Genomic DNA, 23,237 nt, shown 5'->3' on the forward strand with positions numbered 1-23,237 from the left:
AATTATCTAATACAAATATGGCCCTAGAGACTATGTCCTGCCTGCGCGGTTTGTAGGATTTTTAATACTCTTGCGTAGCCCAGAACAATGTTACACAGCAGCTGATTTCAAGTCTTTATCTGTCCATCCTTAGTTGTCACACAAGAAACAAAACTTCCGAGGGAACATGGCCAGGATGAATAGTCTATTAATCTGGGTGCAGCAGCTAGGAGAGAAGCCCCCATGTTGACACATGAAACTTGAGGGAGATTAGTATCAGACAGAGTAACGCAAAAATAGACAATTGTAGGCACACAGTAAGTAGTAACAGGAGCTGAATATAACCCCAGTAACAGAGTATTTGTTTTCCCACTAATAAAAGCTATCCTAAAAAGTTATTTCAGTACAATGATAAATTGACAAATGCATTTTCTGGAAAACTATCACAGATTAGGATATCAAGTGCCATATAATGGAGCTCTTGCCATCGGAGAACGCTTGGTGCTTTGGCCTCCAGATGAAGTCACCTAGCTATATTTCTGAAGACTCAAGAAGAATCACTATTAGTTAACCATGACCATGGGATCAAAGAATAGCATGCCTGCTAATTCCAGAAAGAAAAAAACTGGGAAGTTATGTTCAAACTCCCTACTGTCCTGAATTAATCTGTTTTTTTGACCTAGTAACCTTGGCTATTAGGAATTCACCCTCCAGAAACTGAACCATATTTGGTTTTGTTCCCATGTGCAGGATCTGTATAATTTTACAAAATGTGATTAAGTTAATTTAGAAACCATGAAAGGTACAAGACAGACAGCCCCGAAGACTAGCATCCACTGCTATTCTTATAGCAAGGACAAAAACCCACAGGAGTAAAGTTTTTACCATGCTGCCTTAATAATTTACTTCAGTCCTCAGGTGGTGGGGCCATCCTTAAGGGTCAAGTGGTAGTTTGTTCTCCATATCCATTCAACTCTTGTACTCTCTTATGGATCTGTCAGAACAGCCTATTGTAGGTAGTGCTCTCTTCACATGGAAGAGGGCTGACCACCATTCCTTTCACACAGCACACTGAATAACAAGTTAGCAACCAAATGGGGTTGCTATCAAGCTGAACAAGGTTTGAATCGGTGAGCTAGAGATGAAAAAGTCTATCTACTATGAATCCCCTTAAATCATCCAGTCTCACACCTTAAATAAACGGCTAACATACCAAACAACAAGCAATGCTGTTTAAATTACCACTCCACCCCCTCCCTGACACACCATCAGTAGTACTTGTTAACATTTTAGTGTGGTTCTGATCTTGTGAATTCTTAAAAATATCTGGGCATGGGCAATTAGCTTCGCCTAGTTTCCATCATTTGCTGCTCTACTGATTTTGAAACAACTTATCAATAAATCATTCTTCTCCCCCACCCAATGACATATTTTATAGTATGTGTTTCTCACAATAATCATTTTAAAGCATAGATTAAGGAAAAAAGTGACTTGCTGAGAAAATGTTTAATCCAATGTTTACAGATTTAGTTGACTTTACTATTTCCACAATGACCCATTTCATACACAAAGTGCTACATAATGCATCATTTCTAAAATGCTACTGCCCTTCTCCATTTCTAGATATGAAAGTGCATTACAGTATTCCTGAAAATTGCTAATATAAAGTCAGGCACGGTATGAGCACTATAACATTCTTGAGTTTCAGTTCTAACTCACTACTGAGCTGGATATATCATCTATACCAAGTTACACAATGAAATCACCCATGTGAGTTATGTTCTGAAACCAGTCTTATTTCACTCATGACTTCCAAATGAAGGGCCCAATCCATCAGCCCTCTCACAAGAGATTGATATCTCTGGGGCTGTTTCTAGAAGTACTGTAGGACTAATCTCAACATTTGAACCTATAGATAAAAGGGTAATCAACTGTGAGAACTCTGTTTTATTACATATGATTTTTGAACACTCACTCAAAAGCACTAAGTTATACTATCAAGAGAATAGCATAAATTTTACACTCCTGGATACAACAGTGCAAGATTTAAGGTATTTTATTAAAACTAAAGTTCATAGATTTTAAGGCCAAAAAGGGACCACTATGATTGTGTAATCTAACTTCCATCGTAACATAGGCCTGTAATTCCTGCAGTGTAGGATTGTTCTTTCCTACTACCCAGGTTATAGCTTTCCATTGTAGAAATGCTGAATGTGCTAAATATGTACTTTGCTTTTATTTCTGTAATTGAAAGTTTAAACTAGTTAAGTAATAAAATGACACGAGTCAAAGGAGAAAAAAAGGGTAGCAATTAAGTAGAGCATATTTATTAAGTATTATTAACAGTAACTATGTTGCCAAGCAGAAGCACTCTCTTTGTAGTTTTTCCAGCCAATCATCTGCCACAAGTCTTATGTTGTTTCCTTTCAGGTTCTGAAACCCTGACTCATGGAAATATCAGAGCTGCACACTTCCTCAAAGTAGCAATCTTATAGGAAGCATTTGTTTAGTCTTACAAGATACATTGTTTTGTTTATGTATGAGAGATTCCTGTAAAAAAAATAATTTTCAATGAAGAAAGATGGACAATGTGAAAATACAGTTTCAGTAAAAAGTAGCCAAATAAAATCTGACCTTGAAGGGAAATATTTAGCAAAGGAAATGAATGCCCTTTTATTTCTGTCCATATGCTACTTTCTTGTAATAATGATTTTATTCTAATCAGGGGGAACCATGAGCAAAAGCAGACAGGCTCTGAGTTCTTCCAATGGAGAGGACCACAAAAAGGAGAATTAGCGTAGTGACAGCTCCTCTTTCCCAAAAGCCCTCACTCATAGTGTCTCAAAGGAATCCACCTCATTTTATCTCCTCTTCAATATCTACATGAAATCATCTGTAGAATCAGCTGCACTGCTCATGATATGCCAGCCATGGAAACAGAAGAAAGTCATTCTCCACAGATGCAAACAATGCAATCACAAGAATGTCACAAAGTCCACACAAGATTAAGTCCTAAAGAGAGAGCAACTGGCTCAAGCTGAATCAAGACAAGACCAGCATGATCCTCTTCAAAATAGGGAAACATTGTAAAGAACTAAGACATCACACCCCACTTGGCTTGAAGTGGTTCTGTTCATTAAACTCAATCATTGATCCTGGACAATCAGTTGACATTTTGTGCCACTAATGCTTTCTTCCATCTGCAGCTTCCTAGGGAACGCTATTTCTTCCTCCCGGACAAGATCTGCCCATGGTGATTCACAAGCACAAGACCTCGAGTCCATCTCACAAGCCACTTCCATTGCTATTTCAAGGCATTCAGTGTCCTCAGCAGGTCAGGACCCTGCTGTATGTGGCCATTTCTCCATCCATGACATGACAGAAGTGCACCTCTGGGACAATACAGCTCACAAAACCAAGTACTAAGTGATTTTGGTCAAAGAAATTTGGCTTAGAAATGAATTTCCAAAGAAGATTAGAACTGTTCCAGAGTCTGGTCACTTTTAGAGCATTATGACAGAGCTTTTCCCACCATGAACTATATTTTATATATCCAAAAAATGTAAACAAATCCAACCAGGGAAGGGTAAACAGAAGTCCACTTGGATACTAGTGACGGGCACAAAAACCTCAAGATAGATAGATATGAAGAGATATCCACTCCTAAAAGCTGATGGAAGTGGATTGTGGCTACTTGCCTCTCATTTCCTGTTTCATGTCTACCTCTAGCTTGTAGATATCTGAAAAAAATTCCAAGCACTCATGAAGACTGAATGCAATACAAGTACTATGTATTATTTCTTCTGGGTGCACATAAAGACCATTTGTTCCACCTTTGAGATGGAAAGTCAGAACTCTAAAGCATCTTGGCAAAATTATGCAGGTCACAACCACTTCACAAGACCTACTAAACAGAACTGAGACAACATCAACATGCCAATTTTTTCCCGTCAGTTCAGAAACGGCAACTATCCTGCCACCTCTGTTTTGCTGACATGACTTTTACCTCTGTGAGAACATACTGAAGACCTAGAAGTGTTTAACATTTCAACAAAACTTGTTATATAAGTATTTCTTCAAGAACTCTTGCCATGAATGTTGGATTAATATAATTTGAAATACATTACTACTACTAAATGACAGAATGAACAAATTGGCTCCTGTAAACATTTACCATTGCCCTCTACTGGATTAAAAAGTCAAATTTCATGTGCATACCAATCCACTCTACTACCTGAACTATTGGAGTTACTCCTACCACATCAGATAGAAGATATTTATTTTAGGAACAAAAGGTTAGGCATTCTAGTGTCAATGACACATACTACAGTGAGAAAACTGTATCTAACTACACATAAGTGCCCATGAATCACTACTCTAGTATTAACAATGAGGAGTCCTTGTGGCACCTTAGAGACAAGGACTCCTCGTTGGTTTTGCTGATACAGACTAACATGGCTACCACTCTGAAACCTACTCTAGTATTGAGTATCAATCAAAAATTACTCTAATAAGGGTTCAGATATTAAATTCTGAAATGGGATTAACTTTAGCAGATGCTTTGGTCAGATTAATCTCAAACCTTTTGCTGTTGTTGCTAAATTATATCTTCTCTGTCACTCAGACATATTTCAATTATGTCAGTCAATTAGTTATGACACCATCACATTACTCCCTTCAGTGAATGCCAGTCAATGCTATACTACTCGCAGTGGTTTTTCTTACATGCAAAATGGTAGATAGAAATTCTTCTGTTACTACTACTTCTTTAGTTACAACATATTGCTATTCCATGAATTCCTCCTTTAATATACCTACCACAACAAGACATTAAACGTGATTTTTTTTCCTCCTTCAAGGGAACTTGAAAGCCAGTCTCACCCTGCCATACTATATAGACCCATTCATAAGCTTTTCTGGATGGATTCACATACAACTTCTCATTCATGTTACCATAACTTTTTATTTCAGTGGTGCCAAATTTTGTATTTTAAGCTACTGCGTAACTGGATTAATGAGGGAAGGATCCTAACAGCAAGGTAACATGTTGCCATCTCCTTGAAATACCATTTTGTTACCTGAGTAATGAGATTTACTCTCTAACTTGTTTTACTTTATCTTGCATTACAGTTGGTAGGCATGAAGTTGCTTTTAAGAGTATCAACATGTCAACAGTGGTTTTCAAAAGCACAAAAAGTAACTAAGCATCTAACTCTCTTAGCCCTCAGTGGGAGTTAGGCACTTTAGCTTCCTTTCCAACTCCCAACTGCTCCAAATAGCAGAGAAAAAAGCAAAACAAAAAGTGTTCCCCTTCAAAATGAAGTGGTTTATTCTGTTAAGGAAACAAGGGATTTCCCAACAGCCCTGCACACTCAAAACACTACCAGAGAGAGTTTTAATCTACAACACACAGTGACATCTGTGGCTTACTTTCTAATAATGTGGTCTGGAAATCACTCAGCAGCTAAAATAGTAATGCATCTCTAAAACAAAGTGAGCTACCTTCTAAAACAGCCACATAGCAATAGCTTAGTTTCCACAATAGCAATATTAGATGCATGACAATCTTATTAAAGTTGAACCTACTGCTAGTCATTTTATGCCCTTCTATTTCTCCACATCAGTTTTAACAAACGATGCACAAAACTGATCATAGAATCATAGAATATCAGGGTTGGAAGGGACCTCAGGAGGTCATCTAGTTCAACACCCTGCTCAAAGCAGGATCAATGATGATTGGCTTTGTTAGTCTTCAAACCGTTCTTCATACCTCTTCAGTGTAATTTAGCAAAAATCAAGTCCTGGGGCTCACGCAGATAATGCCCCAGGTTGTTCTTCCATCGTATTATATAATCTGTCACCAATACTAGTGGGACTAGGAATCTAAAAGAACAGAGATTTGCATCCTCCATGTCCAATGCACTTACACGCGAGGGGTGGGGAAGAGCGCGTTTGAAAGACAAGTCCAAGGATAGGCTGTTTTGTTTAGTTTCTAACTGTAACTGACAAAGATGCTGCTGCAGCTGGTCAGTTTCTAGTCGGGATGTTGTTGCACGATTTTAAGGAACAACCCAACCCATTTCAGGCAGGACAGACCCCTAGTGTCCTTCTCAGCATCCATCGCCCCTCTGAGGCGGAGCCTTTGCGAAGAAACTTCAGAAGGGACAAGAAGCAGCCAGGGCAGCTGCTGGGCAGGCTGAAGAGCGCTCTACATGCAGAGCCGTCCCGGCTAGGAGGGATGAGGCAGCGCAGCTGCTGTAAAAGGCAACGGGATCCCACAGTGCCTAGCTAGGCGGCTGCTGCCTCCTCAGCACCCGCTTTAGAGGGAGGGAGGCAGGCGGGCGGGCTGCGGGGCTGAGGCAGAGGAGCCTCAATGCACTATAGCTCCCAGTGCAAGAAGGTACCTGCACTTAAGCTGCAGCCCCGCGGCCCCAGAGCCCTCGCCAAGGCTGCAAAGAGCCCCCCTCGCGCCCTTTGTTGGCGGCCGGGGACGCTCCCTTCTACTCTTACCTATTTTAATCCTGACGCTCTGAAAAACCCGGAGCCCCTCTTCCTCCACCGCCATGGTGCCGCCGAGCCTGGCTCCCAGCAGCGCTCAAGCTCCTCCACCGCGGAGACGCACAGACAGGGAGAAGGAAGGAGGGCAGCGCCTGCCGCGGTGGGTCGGAGGCTGGCTGTGCGGCTCCGGCGGGCGAGCACACTGCGCAGCCCCCGCCCGCTGCTGCTGCTGGCTCGGCTCGCAGAGACCAGCGCCGCCCCCGCAGCCGCCGCCCCATTGGCCAGCAGAGCGCCCGGCCGCGCCGCTCATTGGGCTGCTCGGCCAGGCCGCTCCCTCTTGGGAGAGAACGAGAGACAGCGAGAGTGTTACAGCCCCGAACAGCTGGCGAGTGGGGCCGGGGCCGCCTGGGCTAGGAGAAGGGCCCCGCTACCTGCCTGGGGACCCCCGCGTCACTGCCGCCACGATCTCGGCCCTTAGCAAGGTGGGCGTAGCACCCCAGCTGTGAAAGGGACCCACAGGTGTGAGGGGGACTGGACAGCTCGGGAGGGCATCCAAAGTTTGTTACTCTTCCCAAGTGCACGCCAGGTAGGCATCTCCCCACTGGGTCTGACCCGGGGTCCATCTAACACAGGATCCTCCCTCTCATGGTACCCAGTACGACATGCTACAGAGCAGTTGTTCTCAACCTTCATCCCCTGCTACAATAAAAGAAAGCATTCAGGATCTCTCCCCCATCTAGCCATAAAGAAAGTCAGGGTGATCTGACCGTGAAACCCCTCCACAGCCTGTTCACAGATCCCAGATTAAAACCCAGCCTTCAAACAAAGGCGGAGGAAACCCCCATCCTATCTCGTTAACCCGATCAGTCAGAGTAACGCCCACCTGCAAACTACCAGACATTGTTTCTTTGCTCAATTTGGTCCTCAGCAAATCCCACCCTGCCTGACCACATGGGTACAGCAGGAAGCTCCGCTTTAATGCTCGCATGCTCATGTGTGAAACCAGACCAAGAAACACAACCCACATCAGTGCTCGACGCTGAGCGTTGGGCTTCATAAAGCCAACAGCTGGCTGCCGCATCTCCCCCACATTTGGAGAAAGAAGTATAAATGATTTAATAGAAAAGTTTCTAGTCCTTTTCTGTGCAAATGTGGGCTTTCATAGTATAAACTAATCGCCACAGCTGAAGGGAACAACTCAACCAGCTGGGTCCCACTTCTGTAGCAGCAGTCTGGAGCAACCTAAAGATTACACACACACATACAGTGTAAAATGAATGAGTTCAATTTAGGATGTATCGCAAAAAAAAAAAAAATCCTTTCACTAACCCTCCAAGAACCTTATGCTATCTCTGTGCAGAGTGGTGTGATCGTGGTGGATAGGAGTCAGCTACATTTGACAAGGGCAGCAAAATGCTGTTGTGTAGGCCTTCTCCCAAAATGCCAAAGCTGGCTCTGTTGATGCTAAGCTCCTCATTCTTGCCATGTGCTTTAGAAGTGAGAAAAAAGGAGGCAGGGAAGAAAAAAAACTGGTGAAGGAAGAGAGCCTGAGCACACAAAGAAGCTAGTGGATAGGTGGGAGACTACAGAAGAAAAATCCCAGACAGTCATTCTCACTTGAGGCAGGAAGCTTGTGGAAGAGGAGGAACAATAGTTCAAACAGGCTGTGAAGAACTTGGTGATTCAGTCCCATCAAGTGCTTGAAGTGATTCTGGACAAAGCTATTCATTTTCTTGTTTTTTAAAAATATGTATTAGAGGTCAATATTTTTAAATGGTAAGTGGAAACAATCAATGGCTGTAATAGGAGTAGAGGGCAAGGTAAGAGGCAAAAAATCTCTCAGGCTTTTCAATTTTGCACTATAAGCAGGTATGATGCAGATTCCAAAAGGAAATTGACAAGTTCAGAGACCTTTGCATGGTTATTTATTAGCAATAGGGGAAATTCCTTCTATACCCCAGTAAAAGGTACTATAGAAAACACCAAGTTAAAGAAACCTGTTTCCTTGCTGTATACATTAAATACTATTCCAGCCTCAAAGAATGTATTGTACCTCTCCCTCTCTTTCTTTCTTTCTGTGGTGGGCATAATACTACTTGCTAAATATATTATGACACAATTTGCCTCACTTCACAACTTTGATACATCTCCCACCTCTAGGAATTTCACAGAATAAAAAATCACCTTTGCAGGCCTAGTCCTTAAGTCTTGTTTAGAATGCTAATTCTTGTGATGAAAAAATGAGTTGTTTTGGACTCACTCCTCCAGTATTTCCTGTGTTTCTCTGTTGTGCCAGAAAGGGCCAGAGGTGGCAGTAGTGCCACTACAGTACAATTCATATATGCTTTTTTTTTTTTTTTTTTTGCTTAGCATTACTCTGCTCTTACACAGAGTTATGGGGCCAGATTCTGCTGTCATTTTCATCCACGCAACCCCATTGAAGTGAAATGAGTTACATAGGATAACTGCGGGAATGACTTGGCCCTGAGCTTTTGTGGCTCACTGTGCCACAACAAGTTTGTACCCACCTGTGGTCTTCTGTGAAATACAGAGAAAAGAAAAGCTACTTGCAGTTATTAGTGGTCAAAATACTCAATACCATCACCTATTTGCCAATTATACTAGCTCCCACTACAGCTGGAATGCACAGTCAGCAAACTATTAAAAACTGGAGGGAAACAAACAGGCCTCCTTTATCCTCTGCCACACCAGAGGAGTTTGGGGGCTGCTTGAGCGGTCTGCTTGGTATATTGCAAAGACATTTCCCCTTCCAAAGTGCTATCCATACTTGATGTTCTGTAGTCAGAACATAAGCATTACAAACATGCATGCAGAAATCCCACTTTTTTCCAAAACAATATTTTAAAAAAATTAATATTCTTAATGTTGTTAACTATACTACTCCACCCCTATTTAAGGTTATTATCTAACTGTGATGAGTGTCTATACTTCTATTGGGGCCTTCTGCATCCCAAAGAATCCATGAGTTTCCAAACCACACAGCCAGCTAAAGGCCATGGACATTGGCTCTACAGCAGGCAGAGCTGTTCATAAAAATGATCAGCCTGCTGCCGAGAACACAATATGATCAACTAACCCCTGTATAATCAGACATATCCCCCAGCCTTCTCCAACATTAAGGGTCCAAAGCCACCCTCTTCCTGGATTTGATTTTGTTACCATATACATTAACAATAAGATAACTAAGTTCAGCTCAAATCTTCTCTGAAACATTGTCTGTCCTTAGGGTTCCACTCTCCAGACAGTTCAGTCCACCCTGTAGCTACCTTTTAAAAATTTTTTAGACAGTCACTACTTCTCCTACCTCCTTCATTTCCAGGTGGGGTAACAAGCTACTTGACAACAGCGGCTGTGTCTTTTCTGTAAAAGCATACCTTTTTTGCACCCAGAGCTAGCTCAAATTAGCGCTCTATGTAAAATCCAATTGGAGACATGGCACTGTAGTTTTTCCTCATTGTAGTTCAGGGGTCAGCAACCTTTTGGAAGTGGTGTGCCGAGTCTTCATTTATTCACGCTGATTTAAGGTTTCACGTGCCAGTAATACATTTTAACATTTTTAGAAGGTCTCTCTCTATAAGTCTATAATATATAACTAAACTATTGTTGTATGTAAAATAAATAAGGTTTTTAAAATGTTTAAGAAGCTTCATTTAAAATTAAATTAAAATGCAGAGCCGCCCCGAACCGGTGGCCAGGACCCAGGCAATGTGAGTGCCACTGAAAATTGGCTCACGTGCCGCCTTTGGCACGTGTGCCATAGGTTGCCTACCCCTGGTGTAGTTAGTCAAGGTCAGCCCCACTAGGAGTACAGGGTGACCTCAGCTAACTGCACTGAGTCTGGTTTCCACTAGGATTTTACATCAGAAGAGCCATCTCAAGCTATCTATCTCAGTGTAAAAAACAGTGGTTTTTTTGCAGTTAAGTCTCAGTGAGTCATCAGAACTCACTTAACATTTCCAAGAGGATCAGTGTAACTGCTAACAGGGTGAGTGTTTTGGGAAAATACTGCCAGCCTGTTACACTCTGTCAAAAATTAATCCCTAGCCAAAACAACGGAACAAAAAATAATGCTCAGGAGATGAAGTTACTGTTTAGAGGGAGGGACAACACATGCAGTCCCTCTACAGTGAATTTATCCTCAGTGTTCTTGTGAGGTAGTGAAGTATTTATCCCCGTGTTTATAATGCTAAAAGGAGATTATTCAGACATATTAAGGCCCATATCCACAAAGGGGCTTTTGCGTGGCAACACTGTCAAATTGCCTAACTTTAGAAAATCAGAAAACAACACTGCAATCCACAAAGTCTGAGTTAGGTGCCTAGGCTTCCTGTGCAATGCATGGGGAAAGATAGGCACCTGGGAATGGGATTGACAAAAGCCAGGACACTAGGTGGCTGCCCCACCTAAACTAGTCAATGGGAGAGGCCAACAAGAGGGGTGTGTCCTAAACCTCACTGCCTCAGGGAGTTGGGCTCCTAAGTCTGGTCTGCAGACAAGTGCCTATCTCAGCCAGTGATCCCCAAACAGGAACCCCTCTCCTGGAGTCACGTGGCCTATGTTGTTTCTCATGAGAATGAGTTAGACACCTGCCTCACTCCACACAAAATGAGAGAAGGTGGTGCTGGTGCCATCTTAGAACTTTTAGCTAGGCTTGGCGGGATTTGCTTTTAATCAGTAACTGTTGATATATGTTGATTTTAGTGTGAATGCTGAAATTGATGGGGGGAAAGGTATCAGCTGGTAATGGTCAGCTTGTCTGCAGGGATCAGGTGTCACTGGCTCTGAGGCAGCACAGAGAGCCCTCTGCAGACCCACTGTCATGGGAGTGAGCCAGTGGGTCCGTGACAGCGGAGCTGCAGAAGGCTCCCTGCACTGCCTCAGGGCTGGTGTCACCTGATCCCTGCAGGCACAAGGTGCAGGGAAAGCTGTGGTCCTGGCCCAGCAGAGCAGAGACCCCTGTCCAGGCTGCAAAAAGGAGGAGGAGTAGTGCGACAGCGGCAGGAACTATTCAGCTTCAAGGTAGCCTCCCTCTCAGTCAGACTTCTCCTCCTCCTAGCCCTGGCCAGGAGTCTGTGTTCTGCTGGGCCAGAACCACAGCCTTCCCCACACCTTGTGCTTGCAGGGATCAGGAGTCACTGACCCTGCGGTCATGCAGGGAGCCCTCTTCAGCTCACTGTAACAATCCTGCTTGCTCACTCACTAGCCAGGAGCGTGGGAGCTGTTTCCGGGCAGGAACTGTTAAAGCAGAGGTGGCATCCCACATAGCCTGACTGGGGGGCTCTGCTCTGTTGGGCCAGGATGACCATAGCCTCCCCTGTACCTTGTGCCCTCGTGTCTTGGGAGCCCCTGCAGCCTCGCTGTCAGTACTGTCCTCACCCCAACCCCACTCCCCTCCCCTGGAAAAATAAAAATAAATAGAAAAAAAAATCTTTAAAATAATAAAAACGATAAAAGCTGACTAAATTATAACAAAATAAAAAGTGAATTCTGCCAAGCCGCCTTAGTCTAGGGGGTTAGAGCAGTCACCTGGGGTATGGAAGACCTGCCTGAGGGGGAAAGAATTTGAACAGGGGCTTCCCAGCTCTCAGGAGAGTGCTTTAACATCTGAGCTATGGGATACTCTGACGTGGGGCTCCCTCAGTCTCTCCTGTTCAAGCTGTTCCTCTGTGTCTAAATAGCTGAAGAGTCATTAGAGCAGGGGGACTGGATCCTGGGTCTCCCATCTCCCAGGTGGGTACCCTAAATGCCAAGCTAGAGTGTCATTCTCTCTCTGGCCCAGTGTTGTGAGGCTGTCGATCTTCCCCCAGTTAGTGGATCGCACTGAAGCATAAATAAGAGATAGGCATCCAGCCGCCTAGAGTGAGGGAGCAGTGTACATGCCCAGAGGCAGAAACACAGGAACAGAGAGAAATTTTACAGCAAACCATAGATGCGGGTGCTGGGGGCGCTGCTACACCCCCTGGCTTGAAGTGGTTTCCACCATATACAGGGTTTACAGTTTGGTTCAGTGGCTCTCAGCACCCCCAGTATACAAACTGTTCCAGTACCGCTGCAGCAAACATTTAGAATAGATGCTGAGTGAGCTAAGGCATCTATAGGATTAGGCAGCAGTCAGTTTTGAGGATTGCAGTGGTGCCTAAAATGGGGACTTCAGCACCTTTGTGGATCTGGGCATAGGTGACTTGCCCAAGCTCACTGGAAGTCTGTTGCACAACTAGCATTTGAACCCAGATCTCTTAAATCTAAATCCAGTGGCCCAGCTACCAGAAGAAGAAATTGTCAACAGATTTATAGAGTCCATTAATAATAGTTGTAAGACGACAGGTTGGACAAAAAGCATTTTAATGACTTTTCAGCATTTAAGAGAAACTATCACCTTCTTACATTCTGATTCATGAAGATTTCACGGTTCATCACACCAAATCTACCAATTGCCATTATTTGTGGCTTGTGTAGTCTGGTTTGCTGTTGCCCAGCCACTCCTTGTAGTTTTCCATTCCATTTGATCTGTTCCCTTGACAACACTCCTGTGTATCATATCAGTCTGTTCACAACATTATCTCCACTTTTTCTTGATGGTTAACTAAAATATTTCATCTTTAATATCTGGCCTTCCCCATAACAGGCACCACGCCCCATTGTTTTCATTTCCATTTGTTGGTCATTCTCTGTTTCCATTAGATGAAATCATAGTGTGATAGAAAGCAAAGTATTTCGCTTACAAGACAGTATTTCTGGATCAGTGGAAGGAACAGGGAATAAAAGAATGTGGAGCTTCTAGGGCACCAGTTAAAAGCTAACAAGTTTGTAGTGACCATGTCACAGGCCCTGGCACCCCATAGCATCACACTGTCAGCATTCTCTGCCACAATTTCCATCCCCAATGTGGGTCTCCTCAGCTCTTCACACACCAGTCTGTGCTGGAGATATGGCTTAGCCCTCCAGCCAAGTCATAAACCAAACTTAACCCCTTCTGGGGTAGCAAAAGTGCCCCCTAAGAAGTCCCAGACAAAAAAGGTTCCTCTGCCCTTTGGAATTTCTCTTCAGCCCACCCTCAGGGGCTGAGAACAAAGCCTATTCTGAGTCTTTGCCCTGCTCTGACATAATGCTATGGGGACCCAGGCTGGTTCCCCTGGAGTACACTTATTAGACCCGGATTCAGGACCTTCCACAAGAGCCTGGCTACTCCCTATATTTCCAACTTCCAGACTGCTCTCTCAGTCCTTTTATAAAGCCCAGGTGACCATTAAGATATCACTGACCCTCCTTAGTCCCACCCCGGAGGCTAGCAAGCAGCTAATTAATTATGGCACAGATGTGGCTGGCTCCATCTGCCCTTAAACGGCCACTTGCCCTGTGACAGTGCAAAAGTTACTGTCTTCCATCTATTCAGTGACCTATGTGACAAGAGCTTAGGTGCTCAGTCCAGTTCTTTGTGATGAATGTCCATGTCACACAAAACAACTCAACAACTGGAACAAACAGCCTCCCTTCGTGATGGTCTCAGCTGACTGTCCAGGGTCTGGATAGATACAGGGACTGATCTTTGCACAAAATATACCTGAGTGTGACAGACCTCAATTGTTTTTTCTTCTGAGAATCAAGGAGAATTGGGGGATAGTGCAGTCCATCTCAGTACTGAGCAGTACTTTGAGCAGCTGGTCATGGAGAGGGACATCAGTGAAGGCTATAAATAAATATCATACATGGACATTCTGTGAATGGAATAGAGATAAGATGGAGAGGAAAGTCCTGTGGTCCCACCTTAACTCACCAATTTTCTTCTACATTGTTATCTTCAGATTATAACAGCTTCCCAAACTAGGAAGGTAGGTGAGAATTTAAGTAAAGATCTCTAAGGCCTTCCTTTCCTCCTCCTCTCAGTGCCCAAACTCAAATATAAATTTAAATGGGTTATAAATACATTGTAAAAACCACCCAAACAAAGTACGTAAGTTGCTCTTTTAAGGTTTCCATTGTTGAGCTGTAAAAGTGAACTGCAGTGATCTATTGCATATATACAGATAGCAGATATTAGCAATCTGAGCAAAAAATCCAGGCAAAGTGGAATGCTACTTTTTGGATGTGGGTATCTCTGTTAATGACAATATATTTCAGTGCTTCTCTTCATTGAAAACATATGGGTTTCTATATCAGCTCTGCAGAGGATTCTTGGGTCTAAATTAGACTACGCAGAAGGTCATTTTCTGTGACTCATTTGTGCCAGGCAAGGAAATCACTTTCTTTCAATGATCTAGATGATAGCTTTCTCTTGGGAGGAAACAGAATTATGAAATGTTCTAATCTACTTTAACATATTCTAAGAAGCTAACAAAACAAGTAGCTACTAGGTGCTGGGTACCACAAAATTGCTATTATATATTTACTCATCCTGAATATTTTTGTAGATCCTTCTCATCACTAGTAAAAGAGAAGTTCCTACCAAGTCACTTCATTTTACACAATAATAAAAAAAAAGAATTAAATACAAAATAGTACATCACTTGGATAAGTGTATAAATTGACAGTGGCAACCAATGTGTCTTCTGCTATGGAAGTTATGTCTTTCTACGTTACATTGTTCTTTGGAAAAGTTAATAAAGAAGTAAAATGACTGATAGTAATAATATATTAGGATTTGTCAAAAAAGCTGTTGATTAGATAAGTCCCTCACGGCAATAAGAGACTATTAAGGGAAATCATTATTATACTGTGGTATCTTGAGAGAGGCATGGTCAAGTGACTTGAAAATATAACTGGGAATAGGAACTTCTGAGTTTTACTCCCATGTTTCACAAACTTGTTCTGAGGCCTTGAACAATTTGTTTAACTTCTCTGCCGCTCTTCTCATCTGTAAAATGGAAGTAATATGTATCTACCTGAGAGGTAGTTTGTGAAGGCTAAGTAGATGTCTGTAAAGTGCTTTGAACATGAAAAGTGCTTACAATATAAAGGTCAAGGCTTAAAGATAGATTTAGGAACCTACCATTAGGCACCTAGGTTTGAAAAGTTTTGCTTAAATATTATTATTGATGCTGCATTGCAATGTTTGCCTTTTAACATTGCATCAACATACTATTGAATTGGGTTATAGCAACAAAATATGACACAAAAGTGCAATACAATATCAGGATGCTACTTTGACACTCTTTATAACTCCATTTCCTGATGCAGTGACTCTGCAGCTCTTTGCCATTGAGACTCACTTCATCAAAGGATTAGACAATTGACACACATCGATCCCTTGGAAAAGAGTCATCTGTTCTTTGCGAACAGCTCTCATCTCAGACCCGACAAACTTGTTACATCAAATACAAATACCCTGTAAGCAATGTCCTTAAAAAATAACATGTAAGGTCTCTATTGAAAGCTTGCAACTTAATGATGTCCATAACCATGGTATGATGTGCATACAGATAATATTTAAGGGATAAAGTAACTTGAAGTTTATGCCCTTATAGTCTTAAGGTTAAAAGGAGTCACCAGGGAGTGATATTACTCACTGATGGCCTATTCATGCCGGAGAGAGTTGCCGCCCCTCCCTGGTTAGCCAGTGATGTAATGCAAGGCTCAATTGTCTACCTTTGCCCCATCACAGAACTGTCAATGGAAAAGCATCAAAGACTAATGCAAACAAACAACCCACTTGGAGGTAAAAAAGGAACATTACAACAGGGGATCACTCTGTTTATGAATGAAGTCAAACAACTGTTTCAGTATAACACAGAGTGGGGAAAGGCATTCTGTATCCATTCACTGAGGAGACATTTTGTTGGGCAGGGGTGTTTTTAATGAAAGATTGGATCCTGGTTCCTGTGAAGCCAGCAAACTCTGCAACAGGCTGAACTTTGGAGGGAAAACCTACTCTATTAATAAGTGTAGGCCCTAGTTTGCATTTTATGATTTTGTTTTGTATTGTAACCATTTGTTTCCATCACTCTCTCTTGTTCCTAGTGGCACACTCTATTCCCTACGGTTACTCATGTGAGTAACTGCTCACTAATGAGGGTAAAGAGATCACAACGTGGCTCTCAGAAAGGACTGTTAATCTGGGCTTCTTGGGCCAGATTTTGTCATTCTTATTCATGTTGAAAAATACCTTTCTCTGACAGTAGTACCACTGAAGTCAGTGGGACAACTCATGGAGTAAGGTACTACTCAACAAAAGTAAATGTGATAGAATCTGGCCCCATATTTTTAACATTTAATTATTTAAGTCAGAGCCCATATTGCTTATTTTTCAGACACTGCTGTGCAATGAAATGATCTTCAATCATAGCACATGTGCAAAGACACCATTATACTAGGAAGCACAATTAGCCAGATGGTTATTTGGAGATTTTTGGAATATCAGCAGTTTCTTTGATCCATGAGACTGTTTTTTCAATTTAGCTTTGGCTTTTAAATTTCATCCTACACTTGATTCCTAAGTATTTAATTATATATTAGCACTGGTAATTACTAATCTGTGCCAATTATGCAATCTTATTTTATCACTAATGATAACACAATTTATAATATGCTATATAATGTGTACATTTAAATAAGTTTCTAAGTAAACAATCTGGAAAACACACAATTTGTACCCAGATTTCGTTACAAGCATGATTATCATCTGCCACCTGCTGGAAATAGTTGTGATATCTCAACTTAGTTCCAAAGACAGAAGTTTGGTCTCTGGTCAAATAAGCACAAATGTAATGGAGCAAAATATGCTGTAGTTTATCTCACATCCATTTAATAAATGTTATTTGCACATGAGGGGACTTACACACATTCTTATTAAACCCATCATATAAAATGTTTAACAACCAGACATTGACATACAGAGTGTAGTGCAGAATCATTCTATGGTATTGCAGCCAATCAGAAAAGAAGATACCTTTTTTAAACCCAATTTATTGCAGCCAATACTATGTCAGCACTTGCATATTTTTGGTGATAGACACTTGAGAAATAACAGAGAAATAATAGATAGGCAGCTCCCCCACAACTGTGTCAGTTACAACTATGTGTCCCGCTACACTGTCAAAAAAAAAAAAAAAAATTAATGGGAAAATCTTAGTTACCACTCAGTAGTCAAGGAAAGACCGAATCTAAAGATTTTGTGAAAAATGTTCAAACTTGGGTGCCTAACTCACTCATGCAGAATTCAGCAGCCCACTTGCTATGCAGTGTTTCTTTTCACATTAAACCCTTGCTCTGCAATCTGCACTGGTTGCCTGTTGGTTTCCGGATTGATTTTTCACCTATAAAAAACCCAAATGGTCTGGAACCTACCTATCCCTCTCATTCTGACATCCTGCCACAATTACAGTCAGTGAGTTAAGCTGAGGCCTACTTGGTATGAGAAAAAGGGGGTGGCTGACAGTGGGCCCAGAACTTTGGAACTGGCTTCCTCTGTACGTCCTGAACAGCCTGAGTTTGTAAGTCTTCAGGAAGCACTTCAGGAAGTATTGCAAAACCCACCTTTTTTTCTCTTGCCCATGAGGAAGTGGGTGTTGGGTACTGCTGGGTAGTGATGAACTGAGACTCTGGAGGGGACAGTTAGTAGGGGCTCTTGCTGGATTTATGCTGTTGCTGGATTATTGGATTTGATCCAGAGTAACGGATAGGTCTGTTTGTTTACTGGAGTATTTTTAAAATGATCAAGGGTGCCTAGAGAACTGGATGGATACTTATTGTAGTGTGCACAAATACAAATAAGTAACATCGCTCTAGAGATGCTCCTGTTTGCTAATCTCATATCCATGTCGAACACACTCATGCAGCTGATCTCAGTGTGCCCAAAAAGTTCATATTCTGATATCTGTATTTAGGAAAATGCAGCGTCTCTCTTTGACATTCCTCATTTATTTTTTTGAGATAAACAGTGGGAGTTGGAAGGTGATGCCAGACCACAAATTGCTGCTGAAAGGTCATCAGTTTCATGGGATGGAGTGGAAAGGAATTATGAAGGAGATTGATGGGTGTAGGGAACTAATAAAATTAGATAAAAGTAACAGAAAGTAAAATCCTCATTTTCTCCTCTACAATTTTTCAACATCTTTCTAAACTATTACATAGTTTTGTATTAGAATGGTGTTGTGTAATAAGCCCACAAACTGTTTTTAACATACGGAGCCATATTAAATTTGTAGTAAACAATATTCAGCTATACATTCCCATGCTTTCTGAGTGGTAGAAAATACAATGCCTGGGGTGTGTATCGACAAGCAAGGAATGCACATCCTATTGCATTAAATTGCTTCATTATTGCGAAGTGCTTCAAATGCAGCATTAGAGTTTTTAAAATGAATATTAACCTCAGCCCACTTCTGTGCACACATGTATGTATCATTGTACACACACCTATACAAGCCTGTCTGGGTTTTGGTTTTAGATACAAGCTTTTGTAGCTCCAGCATACTTTTCTGTTCTTGCATGAAATCAGATCCAGCTACACTTCAGGCCTTTGGAAGTTTTCTGCCCTGTGCTGCTCTTCGGTAGCTATCATGTCTCTTCCTGCAACTTACGCCTTCCCTACATTGACAATCTGTCCCTGTTCTGGCCATCAGTGTAGCTGCATCAGTGCAACCCACACATAGAGACAGGTAAGCTGAAGTTTGCACTGGTAAAGCTTAACATGATTTCAGCTCCACCAATGAAAATCACAGCTTTTTTTGTCTTACATTTTGTACTTCTGCCGACATGTTAGTGGCTGGAATGGGGGAAAATTCCGAGTGTTGACAAGGCCTTACTGATAAACCATAGCACACCACCGCCAAATATTTGTCAACTCTGCCTTGTTACTGCAGGTTGGTGGGAGCTTTGATTTTGCAAAAGGTTCTTTAAAAGCTTTTCTTTAAATACAAAAACAAAGTGTATCCCATATACTTTTCATAGTGCTTTTCTTTCACCCACAATTACTTAAACAATGGGTGGCAAACAAACTACTTTTTCTAGCTAAAAGTTAGTTCTGATGATTTCTTTTCATGGGGCCCATGGATTAAAGAAGCATCCAGCAATAGTGTGTACAATCAGATCCTATACTTAACAATTGCCAGCTACTGACATGCACAGAGAGAACTGGTCCTAATCACTCACTCCAGGAGCTCTTCAATCTACTTTTTTATCCCACTGACCGTGGATGGATTCTTGAATTACTGGAGAGGGTGATTTGCTTATGAGTTACTTGATAAGGGTGAGAGTATGGAGGGTCTGGGTCAGATCTTTGGATCATATCAAATAACAGTTTGAACTGACAAAAGCTGGTTTCTTTCAGTCTCTCCTAGTGACCATCCAAGAAACATTCCATAGCTGAGTCCCGCACAAGCAACATAAGCAGCTGCTGGAACCGGCAGCTCATGGGCCAAACTGATCTCTCCTTCTGGCATGGAGACCGCGGGAGGATGGGGTAGCAACTCACTGGCCCTGCAACATGAGCAGAATGGGAGGTAACTCAAGACCCATTTACCATTACCAGCACCACTCTGTGGCAGCTCAGGATATGCAGGGCTCCAAGCTCTTTGAGTCTATCATTAAAAGGGCAGCCCTGCTCAGAAATCAGGTCCAAACTGAAAATAAGACAAAAACTGTAAATCAAAACAGTTTAGAGTGTTCAGCCCCTCAGAAGCAGCACTCAGCACATTTCAAGTTTGAGCCTTTAACAGATGCTCTATTCATGGAGCAATGTCGAACTAAAATGTAGGTAGGTTCACATTCATCATCTTACTTTTATACTGAAGAAAACAAGCATATAGAAAATTCTGTTTGAGTTGCATGGAAGTTTGTATGCACCTGGAGCATGCTATGAACTAGGGAATAAACTTTTTGCAAATCTTCCAATCTTCATGTTATATTTAATTTTGTTTTTAATTATTATTCCTCAGTATGTATCTCTTGCAATTAAGGAATGACAGGTAGGTCCTTATGTGCATAGTGTTGCACGTGGAAGTTCCCATAGCTGCTATAAAAACATTGTGTAACCTACTGGCCTAATGTACTGTAAATGTCTGTGTTACATTGCAGAGATAGTAGGCCAGATATTCTGGTCTGTTAAAGATACTTTCTGCCCTCCACAATGGCACAAATCAACCTTAAAGCCAGCTTAAATGACCAGTGATTCATAGATTCCAAGGCCATAAGGGGCCATTGTGATCATACAGGAGGCCAGACTAAAAGGGGTTCTCAGGACAAATTTTTTGGTGGCCTCAGAGTGTGGCCTTCAACTCTTGCTGGTGGCCGCTCTGATAATTTTTCCTCAAACACTTAATTAACTTTAGGAAAAACAAATAAATATGCACATATACATGTTCAAATCAGTGTAATTTATGTATTGACAGATAGTAAGTCTGTTGTGAAAAGTGATATTAACAAATATACAAGTATCACTTTACTTAGCCCTGGCAAGCCTGGGGAGAAATTAAGGCCTGGTCTACACTATGACTTTAATTCGGATTTAGCAGCATTAAATCAAATTAACCCTGCACCAGTCCACACAACGAAGCCATTTATTTCGAAATAAAGGGCTCTTAAAATCGATTTCTGTACTCCACCCCGACAAGCGGAGTAGCGCCAAAATCGATTTTGTCATTTCGAATTAGGGTTAGTGTGGCCGCAATTCGATGGTATTGGCCTCTGGGAGCTAACCCACAGTGCTCCATTGTGACCGCTCTTGACAGCAATCTGCACTCGGATGCACTGGCCAGGTAGACAGGAAAAGCCCCGCGAACATTTGAATTTCATTTCCTGTTTGCCCAGCGTGGAGAGCACAGGTGACCACAGACAGCTCATCAGCACAGGTAACCATGCAGGCTGATAATCGAAAAAGAGCACCAGCATGGACCGTACAGGAGGTACTGGATCTGATCGCTATATGGGGAGAGGATTCAGTGCTAGCAGAACTTTGTTCGAAAAGACGAAATGCCAAAACTTTTGAAAAAATCTCCAAGGGCATGATGGAGAGAGGCCACAATAGGGACTCAGATCAGTGCCGCGTGAAAGTCAAGGAGCTCAGACAAGCCTATCAAAAAACAAAGGAGGCAAACGGTCGCTCCGGGTCAGAGCCGCGGACATGCTGCTTCTACGCCGAGCTGCATGCAGTTCTAGGGGGGGCTGCCACCATTACCCCACCTCTGACCGTGGATTCCGAGGCGGGGATAATCTCATCAGCTACACCTGAGGATTCTGCGGACAGGGAAGAGGAGGAGGAGGAGGACGAGCTTGCGGAGAGCACCCAGCACTCCGTTCTCCCCAACAGCCAGGATCTTTTTCTCAGCCTGACTGAAGTACCCTCCCAACCCAGTATCCAAGACCACGACCCCATGGAAGGGACCTCAGGTGAGTTTACCTTTTAAAATATAAAACTTGTTTTAAAAGCAAGCGTTTTTTAATGATTACTTTGCCCTGAGGACTTGGGATGCATTCGCAGCCAGTACAGCTACTGGAAAAGTCTGTTAACATGTCTGGGGATGGAGCGGAAATCCTCCAGGGACATCTCCATGAAGCTCTCCTGGAGGTACTCCAAAAGCCTTGCCACAAGGTTTCTGGGCAGTGCAGCCTTATTCCGTCCTCCATGGTAGGACACTTGGCCGCGCCATGATTGCAGCAAGTAATCTGGTATCATTGCATGACAAAGCCTGGCAGCGTATGGTCCCGGTGTTTGCTGGCATTCAAGCAACATCTGTTCTTTATCTCGCTGTGTAATCTTCAGGAGAGTGATATCGCTCATGGTAACCTGGTTGAAATACGGGAATTTAATTAAGGGGACAGAGGTGGCCGTTCCTACTGGGCTGTTTGCCTGTGGCTGAAAAGAAATCCTTCTCTGCAGTTAGCCAAGCGCAGGGTGGGGGGGAATTGGCCCAGAGCTTTTCGCGTTTGGCTAGCAGGGATCGTTCCTGATACCAGCCACGCGGTGGGGGGAGGGATAAAGCAATCATCCCAGAGAATTCATGGCGGGGTGGGGGGTGTTAGTTGTTTTCTGCTGCTGAAGGTTAACAGGAAAACCGCAGCACTCAACGGGCTTTGCTTGGTATGTGGGAAAGGAGGGCGCAGAAGCCGAAAGACAATGGCTTACCATGGCCGCATGCAAGCCAAATTCTGTTGCCCGGACCTGCATCTGATCTCTAGCAGCAAAGCCACAGGCACTCAATATTAAGAGGCAAAATGCGACCTTGCACAGAAATCACATGTGCTATGTAATGTGAATAGTGTTGGTCACCATGAAAGAGTATAAGCATTGTTCTGCAAAATGTATCTTTTTAAAAAATTCTCTCCTTTTTTCCCTCCCTCCAGCAGCTGCAAATTCTTCAAGCCTCCCTCCTCCATCCCGAAGGCTATCACAGATAAGGCGTCGGAAAAAGAAGACGCGAGACGATATGTTTGCAGAAATCATGGAATCCACCCGCAGTGAAAGAGCTCATCTGAATGAGTGGAAGGACACGGTTTCAAAGTATAGGAAAGAAGCTAGTGAACGTGAGGACAGGAGGGACCAACGTGAGGACATGAGGGACCAACGTGAGGACATGAGGGACGCTCGAGATGAGAGGTGGCGGCAGGAAGATCAGAGGAGGCAGGATGCAACGCTGGGGCTGCTGCGTGAGCAAACAGACATGCTCCGGCGTCTGGTGGAGCTTCAGGAATGGCAGCAGGATAACAGAGTGCCGCTACAGCCCCTGTATAACCACCCTCCCCCCTCACCATGTTCCATAGCCTCCTCACCCAGACGTGTAAGAACGCGGGGGGGGGGGGGGGGGGGG

The 23,237-nt window shown here is 42.9% G+C and overlaps 1 protein-coding gene across 2 annotated transcripts in view; it reads right to left on the reverse strand.

Annotated features, from left to right (window-relative positions):
* The window catches only part of RASA3 (RAS p21 protein activator 3), a 248,415-nt gene that overhangs the window by 185,684 nt on the left and 39,494 nt on the right, over positions 1-23,237 (reverse strand). The window contains exon 1 of one of the 2 annotated variants that reach the window (XM_026647655.1): positions 6,490-6,654. The exons of the other annotated variant lie outside the window; for it this stretch is intronic. Within the exon in view, the coding sequence (XP_026503440.1) occupies positions 6,490-6,544 (55 nt within the window). The 5' untranslated portion in view covers positions 6,545-6,654. Of the gene's footprint in view, positions 1-6,489; positions 6,655-23,237 lie in introns of those variants that run through there. 2 annotated transcript variants of the gene reach the window in all.

Source organism: Terrapene carolina, unplaced genomic scaffold (genome assembly GCF_002925995.2).
Source record: "Terrapene carolina triunguis isolate 2854851 unplaced genomic scaffold, T_m_triunguis-2.0 Scaffold21, whole genome shotgun sequence".
NCBI classification, from domain to species: Eukaryota; Metazoa; Chordata; order Testudines; family Emydidae; genus Terrapene; species Terrapene triunguis.